This window comes from Alligator sinensis, unplaced genomic scaffold (assembly GCF_000455745.1).
Source record: "Alligator sinensis unplaced genomic scaffold, ASM45574v1 scaffold998_1, whole genome shotgun sequence".
Lineage (NCBI taxonomy): Eukaryota > Metazoa > Chordata > Crocodylia > Alligatoridae > Alligator > Alligator sinensis.
In genome coordinates, this window is record NW_005842630.1 from 188509 (window position 1) to 196156 (window position 7648).

The window sequence follows — 7648 nt, forward strand, 5'->3', positions numbered from 1 at the left end:
CCCTCAAACCCAAAACATGGAGAGCAGGTTGTCCTAGGGGCTGCTCCAGTCAACTTCTGGGTGAGTGCAGCAAGCAGCACAACTTGGGGTGAATGCACAAGAATCAGTTGTGTGACAGCAGCTCCAGGAGACTGGCAGAGGGCATGGAGCCAGGTGGTTGCCTCATTTTTAAGGACAAATTCAAAGGCTCTTTGCCACAAAGCAAAAGTTGTCAGTGGCAGGTTCAGTCCTCCTTCCCTGCCTCCAGGCCCCTAGCATGAGGGGTCTGACCAAATATTCATTACCACTCTGAGGACAGAGCCTGCAGTACCTATGGCAATCCCCTGAGCTAGGAAGGCTGATGTTTAGCTGGGAGGCAGATGGCAGCAAAGGAGGGCCCAATGGAAGGAAAAACAGGAACGGATCCAGAGTAGATCACAATGCTGGAACAGGCCCCCAAAAGGGCCATGTGGTCAGATGGGACCATGCTTCCAGGATATATTTGGGGATGGAGAAAAAGTGGCAGTGGAGACAGAGCCTGGGGAGTGACTATCACCATTTTTGTTATTTCTACAGAGTAAAATTGCAAAACAAGTGATTTCCTGAATGATGATGACTGATGCAATTATTGCAGTGGTAGGAATTGTATTCAGCTTTAGCTTCAGCTGAGGAAAGAAACATTTCCCTGTGGCCTCCTTTTTCATCCCAGCCACATGCAGTCCAAACTGGGTTCTAAGTTGGAAAGACAAAAACAAGTACCTGATGCTATATTTTGATCTGCAGCAGACTTGATTACAGGCAGGGAGCAAAAAAGGAGGATTGCAGGTGTTTCATCCTATGATGCTCTCTTGCAAATCTGTCTCACTGTTATAAACTCACAGCATGACACTGTGGGCCCAGACAGCTCAAATTAAAATTGTCTGAGGCAGTAGTAAGTGAAAAAGTCACATGGTGAGGTCCAAACTTGGCCTCCTGGGATGAGTCTATACTGCTGCCTAGGGATGGGCACCCTGCCCATCTGCTCCACTTACATTACAGCTCAGAAACATAGCTTCTCCCAAGAGTGCTAGAAATAGAGGTCTTGGGAGCAGCTGTGGGGGAACATCCACAGAGGCTTCAACCCCTCATTTCCAGGTTTGAAGCAGCAGTGTTGGGACATGCCTGGGACAAAATGGAACTTCCAATTGCCATTACGTGCAGCTGTCAGCAGCAGCCACTTTTTTTTGCACCCCACTTCAAGTTGGTGGGGGGATGGGGTGGTTGCCCCAACTGCCCCTCCTAGTTACACCACTGGTTTGGAGTGCACATGTGGGAACACTTGGTTGGGTATGTTCTCTCTGGGAACAAGGTGCAGACATACCCTTTGCTGCTTCCCATTCATATCATGCTGTTTAGGCCAGGCTGCATGTGATGGGGAGCTCTGCCATTGATTTGCTTCTGTATCCTGTTAATGCTAGTCCAAATAACCCCCAGCACTTCCCATCCTGGTTGGTGATGCTTGAGAACTCATCTGGGGGAAACTCAAGTGGCTGATGAGATTTCTTAACACGGGAGTTTTCCAGTGACTGCCTCTGCACACTGCTAGTCTCCTCCATTCTTCGACATGCTGTTCAGCCAGTGGTTTACGAAAATCTGGTACATTTGGATGGCAGCTCTTCTACTGCTGGCCAGGAGAAGCTGGTCCCTCTTCCTAATCTTCAGTAGTTTAAACCGCCCTAAAACTTCCCTGGCTTGAAGTAATGTTAAATTTATTTCAATTATTTGGGGTGCAGGGAAACACCCCCTCTCCCTAACAGCACCCCCGTGTTCTGACCAGGTCTGAGAACAATCATTTGTATTTTTCTTCTTTTGAATGCATTAAACCTGAAATGGTTACTACAGCATATCTGTGGGCTGGTGACCTGGCTAGCACCTACTGAATTGGGCGATGCTGAGAGATTAAATACACACACGGCAAGGGGGCAGGACTGTGAATGACAGAACCACCAAGGGCAGACGAGGTTCTTTGGGTAGATGTGATAGCCTTTGTTAGACCAACTAGTTGGAAAAAAGTTCTTTGCAAGCTTTTGGGCACAAGCACCCTTCTTCAGGCACTGGGAGACTCTGCTGCTGTTGTGCAGAAGAGCAGCTATAGTTTACCAACAGCCTGCAACCCACAGCCCTGCGGATCAGCAAATGTTTTCTTTCTTCCCGCAGACCAGGAATAATGTAGCTAACTGCCTTGGCAGGACCTTCCCCCTCTGCTCGACTGAGGCAGCCACTTGGGCTGCGGGCAGCATTGGGGGCGAGAGTTTGGGGGATTTTTTTATTTAAATTTTCCGTATTCCAGGCCAAATTAGACAAAACAAATCCAAGAGTCAGTTCAGCACCATAAGTGGCCCTACTACCAGCAAACATCCTTCACCCACACCTGGCGCTTCAGATGTTTCCAAAACCTTTGACGGGTCCTACTTGCAGGCCCAAGCCCGGAGGATCGGGGCTCGGACGCCCCCACGTAACGTCCCACAGACCCCACCAATCGCTGCAGCCATCCTCCCCCGTGGTGGTGCTCCGGTTTAGCCCCGCCCCAAGCCGCCTCCACCAATCCGCTCGGCCGCTCCGAGTGTCACCTCCTTTGCTCAATCCTTTAGCCGCTCTGGGGTGACCCCGCCCCCCGAGCCTCCCCGGCGGCCAATCAGTCGTGAGCCCGCCCTGTCGCCAATCAGCTCCCCACCGAGGCCGGTTTCGTCAAATTCAAGCTGAGGATTGAGGGCTCCTGCCTCTCCCCCACTCTGCTCTCTAGCCAATGAGAGACGAGCTAGGCGCTGATTGGCCCGTGGGGCTTGCGGCTTTTAGGAACGTGGGAGCGTAGTGCTGCGCAGTGAGTCTTTGTGTGGCCCTGTTGACGCTGGCCCCGGCCTCGGCCTCGGTACCGTCCCTGTCCCTGTCCCCACGTACCGCCGCCCCGGCCTCGCCCCGCCCCCTTCTCCCCCGCGCCCCCGCCCGGCCGGCCTCGGTCACCGGGACCTTCACGGGACGCACGCTGCTGCGCCTGCGCGGCCGCGGTGCGCACGCGCTGTGGGGGCCTGTCCCCGTCTCCCTGGGCTGTGACCCCGGCCCGGGTGCTGATCATATCTCCGCCCCGCTGCAGGACCCCGCGGAGCATGGCGACGCTGCGGCTGCTGCGCCGAGTCCCCCTCGCAGGTGAGGACGCAGCGCTTCCCTCCCCTCCCCTCCCCTACCCGGAGCGGGGCTGAGGCTGCTTGTGTCCCCCCCCTCTGCTCCGCTTCCCAGGGCTGCCGGCGGGCCTCGGCCGGGCGCGGGCGCTCAGCACCACAGCTCCAAGAACCAGCTACAGTGAGTACCGCCATAGCCGCGGGCGGGCGCCCTTCTCCATCTCAGGGATCGCCTGGAGTCGACTCAAGGAGTCCCAGCCAGGTCTCCTGCTGGACACTGTACCCAGAGCTCCTTCCCCGGGGGGCGGGCAGCCCTCTCTCCGACTTCCCCACAGGCTGCCCAGGCCCACGGAGGGGCCTCGGGACATGCTTGAAGCCTGTCCAGGTGCTGACTTGTGGTGTTGGGGTGCTGCCCCCAAGGATGAAGCGTTCCGTCGCCTCACCTTGCTCCTGCCTGTGGGGTGGTGACTGCTTGTCTGTCCTCTGCAGAGTATGTGAACTTAAAGGAGGACCCAATGGACATGAAATCCATCACTGACCGAGCTGCCCAGACGCTGCTGTGGACAGAGCTCATCCGAGGTGAACGGCACGCTCTGATGTGGTGCTGGGCTGTGGTCAGCTCTGGTGGCAGGGACTTGGAGTGAAGGTTGGGGGTGTCAGGATAGACATTGAAGGCAAGGAAGGATGTGTGGGCCTGCTGGGGGAAGGAGCCATCAGGCAGAAAGCCCCAGCTCTTGTGAAATGGCTGGGGAGAGCCTTGTTTGGTGGAGCAAGGGTCTGGGTTGTGCTTGGCATCTCTCGTTCTCACCCCCGTGCTACCATAGCTTTCTCCCCTCTTCTCTAGGCCTGGGTGTGACCTTGAGCTACCTCTTCAGAGAACCTGCCACCATCAACTACCCCTTTGAGAAGGGCCCCCTGAGCCCTCGTTTCCGTGGAGAGCATGCCCTTCGTCGCTACCCATCTGGTGAAGAACGGTGCATCGCCTGCAAGCTCTGTGAGGCCATATGTCCAGCCCAGGTGGGCCTTTCCGGGTCACACCTTTTGTCCCCACCCTTCCCCTGCCCCCTGGGTCCCTCTTAGAGTCCTGTCTGCAGCATAGCTCTTCCTAAACTGGCTTCTCTGGTGTGACTGGTAGCCCTGTGGGATATGCTGGATAACCCCTTCCCAGGGCCTTTGGTTTAGTTCCCTTTTGGGGGCCCACCCTCAGCTTGCACCCTGAACTCAGGGCTGCATTGCCCTCCTGCTCACCCCAACCCTCATGACAAAGCTAGGCCAACCATGCTATTGGTGACACAGCTTGGTCCTGACCCTATCTGGACTGCAGCCTTAGCCCTCCCCTTGCCTGGAGCAGTGGGTGTTGAGCTCCTGTGTTTGGAGGATGTTGCCCCAGGCAACCTGCAGCCTCAGGATTGGATGCAGAGCCTTGTGGTGATACATCAGGGAATGATCATGTCTCTCCCTCCACCACCACTAGGCAATCACAATTGAGGCAGAAACACGAGCTGATGGCAGTCGGCGAACCACCCGCTATGACATTGATATGACCAAGTGTATCTACTGTGGTTTCTGCCAGGAGGCCTGCCCAGTGGATGCCATTGTGGAGGTGAGAGCAGCTGCCTGTGTGCTGGACTGGTGCCCTGGAGAAGTCAGGGGCTTGTAACCCATGTCTGGGTCTGTGTTGGGTTGGAGGGTGGAGTCCACCTCTCCATGGGACTGGGTTTTTGGGCTGAAAGTGGGGACTTTGCTGGCAGCTGGAGCTCAGGTGGAAACTGCCTCGTGTTTGTTTCTTCAGGGCCCCAACTTTGAGTTTTCTACGGAGACACATGAGGAACTGCTGTACAACAAGGAGAAGCTGCTCAATAATGGGGACAAGTGGGAGGCTGAGATTGCTGCCAACATTCAAGCAGATTACCTGTACCGGTGACAGACTGCCCTCCTGCACCCTGCCTCCCACCCCCTCCAATAAAGGGCCTATACCCATCATTCTGCTTCCTGAGTTTGCTTGTGATTGGGGGGGAGGGAAATAGCACTAGGAAGGTGTGGGTCTGTGTATTCAGTCCGATTACAGTAGGGGGGGTGGGGGGGTGTGTGTGTGGGACTTGCCCTATGAACACATATACTGTCCCGCTCCTGGCCCCGGGGTCTGGCAGTGCAGCCAGGGGCCACATGGTGCAGGAGTAGCCATACAGGGAAGTGGTCAAAGCTGTGGTACACAGATACTTCTGCTGGGGCAGGGAAAGGAGGCTGGGAGCAGGGCCAGGTGGGCATTGCTACTGCATACAGCTGGCTCCCCCTGGGTCCTACAGGCCTGTCATCTTTGCCAGGCAGCTAGACCAGATAAATACAACTTTTCTAATTTTTTAGGGGTCCCGTGGGCTGGATAGAATGGACTGGCAGGCTGGCTGTAGCCTGTGGACTGTATTTTGCCTGCCCTTGCATTACAGCATCCTGACCTAGGCTCTCACAACCTTCAGTGTCTGAGCTATCTAACTATGGGCTGCTTGTGAACATAAAATCATAGAACCGGAAGGGGCCTGTACAATCAAGTCTGGTCCCCGGCCGTAGGCAGGAAGTTATTGGGCTCAGATGAGCTCAGCAAGGTGCCTGTCCAGCCTTGTCTTGAACAGCTCCAAGGAGGGTGACTGTACCACCTCTGCTGGGAGCGTGTTTCAGATTCTGGTGACCCTTACAGAGAATTTTTTCCTTATATCCAGCCTGAATGTACCCTCTATTAGTTTATGCCCATTGGTCCTCATCTTCCCTTGAGATGCCTTCCTGATAGTTGCTCTATTCAGGGGAGCATAGTTGTGATAAATCCTGCTGGGTTCCCTGGCTTGTGTTTTCTGCAGGCTTTGCTCTATCATTTCCCTCAGAGAATATCAAGTTAGCAGAAGTCCTCAGCCTACAGGGGTGTGCTAGCACTGGGGGCTTTGCTGGCATAGCTCTGTCCTGGACAGAGTGTATGTGTAAAATTTCTTTCTTAACTCCCTTCCCCCCCGATTTCTTCTTGCTGATCAAGTCAGCCCAGCTATGGAGTGTAGACCAAACTTCTTCCTCTTGAGTATGGTGGAAGGGGAGACCTGAGACCAGGAGCAGCTTGGCATAGAGAGGAGGGGTACAGGTGGGGCTGGGCACTGCTTGCCTATCCAATAGCTCAGTTTATGCTGCTTGGTCCACTGTGAAGAAGCCAGGATTGCTCTAGCACGCTGGCCAGACCCTGGGAATTGAGTAACCTCCCTACACCCAGAGAAGCAACAGGGAGTAGTGGCTGAAGTGACTGTTTTCTTCCTCTAGCAAAGCCACCCCCCACACCCCTTGTGATGTGGTCTGTGAGGAATCAAGTCTTAGGGGGGACCTGGTATGCATGACTGGAGCCATCTGCAGATGCCAGCTGGAGGCAGCTTATGAGGCCAAAGCTGCTAGGAGGCCAAAATAAGGTAAGAGCAAGGCTTGCAATTGGCTAGGAGGGGCACAGGCTGTCCTTAGCCATTGCTCTCCTGCCATTCTGCCTTGGCAGTGCCTTGGCCTGGTGCTTCAATCCAGCTTGGACCTGTTCTCTGTTCTAAGCCCAGCCATCCCATCTCTGGCCTATGAGCAAAAAGATGTAGTTAGCCACGTTAGTCTGAAGTCAAGTAGAAAGCAGAGCAGATTTGCACCTCGGGCATCAAAATATATACATATAGCACTAGGCTGACACCCGCTCCATCAAATGGACAGAAGGCACAGTGTGCACATGTACTTTGGTCATTAAGGTGCAGCTCCACCCTGCCCACTAGCATGCCCTGGCAAGTTGCCCATGAAGTAATTTTGCCCTGCAGCTTGGTCAAGGATGTGCCTGTCTATTTGTGTATCCGATTACCGTGGGCAAAGCCCACCTGGCTAACTCATAGCCCCTTTTTACAGGGGCTGATGGACAAATTGAACTAAATTCTTGGGACAACGAATGGAAAAAAAAAACAGGATCGGAGTGTCGTGTGGGTCAAAGGGGCAAAGCATGAAATTAAGTGTGCCTGATGGGGACACTGAGCAGAGCCCCCCGGCTGTCCATGGAGCTGGTGGACGCTGCCCACTGGTGCTCTGCCAGGAAACCTGCATGGGCAAGTGAGAGGAAAGCGGCCCCACAGTCTCTAGGCACCTCCTTCCTGGTCAAGTACAGGACAAGGATGCGCCGGAGGAGGAGGAGGCTGTCCCAGCAGGACTGTTATGCTGGGGCTGGGCCCCGCTGGGTCCTGGCTTGGCCCTCAGCAGAGGGTGATTGCGATTGCCTGGAGCCAGTCCCAAGCACTTGGCGGGCTGGGCAGACCCTGCGGAAGCGGCCGGGGGCCGGGCCTTGTCAGGACTCATGGCCCAGCCATGGCCCCGGGCGAGCGCTTGAGGCAGCTCCTCCAGGGCGCGGGGGGAAGCGGAGTCCCGCGGCGGGGCTGGCCCGGCCCGGGCTCGGCTGCTGCTGGGGGAAGGCGAGGGCCGGGCACGTGGAGCCGGGGCGCCTGACCCGGGAGGCGGCTGCGGCGCTT

General features: G+C 55.6%; 1 protein-coding gene across 4 annotated transcripts; it reads left to right on the plus strand.

The window, feature by feature from the left end:
• Positions 1 to 2735: 2735 nt before the first annotated feature.
• On the plus strand, positions 2736 to 5117 carry NDUFS8 (NADH:ubiquinone oxidoreductase core subunit S8). Of its 4 annotated transcripts, none has more exons than XM_025215212.1 (7): positions 2736 to 2839; positions 3110 to 3162; positions 3253 to 3315; positions 3624 to 3713; positions 3979 to 4151; positions 4609 to 4737; positions 4927 to 5117. In XM_025215212.1, the coding sequence occupies exons 2-7, from the start codon at positions 3123 to 3125 to the stop codon at positions 5056 to 5058; spliced, it is 627 nt and encodes a 208-aa protein (XP_025070997.1). In that variant the 5' UTR covers positions 2736 to 2839; positions 3110 to 3122; the 3' UTR covers positions 5059 to 5117. The 4 variants fall into 4 exon arrangements, with proteins under 4 accessions (XP_025070997.1, XP_025070998.1, XP_006033484.1 ...); XM_025215213.1 differs by having other exon boundaries at positions 2802 to 2887; XM_006033422.3 differs by lacking the exon at positions 2736 to 2839 and having other exon boundaries at positions 2945 to 3162.
• The last annotated feature ends 2531 nt before the right edge of the window (positions 5118 to 7648 follow it).

Bases quoted from the DNA above. Each gene is read 5' to 3' on its own strand.
- NDUFS8 (XM_025215212.1), top strand. From the start codon at position 3,123: ATGGCGACGCTGCGGCTGCTGCGCCGAGTCCCCCTCGCAG. The intron at 3,316-3,623 runs GTGAGTACCGCC...TGTCCTCTGCAG, and splicing joins AGCTCCAAGAACCAGCTACA to AGTATGTGAACTTAAAGGAG. The intron at 4,738-4,926 runs GTGAGAGCAGCT...TTGTTTCTTCAG, and splicing joins CAGTGGATGCCATTGTGGAG to GGCCCCAACTTTGAGTTTTC.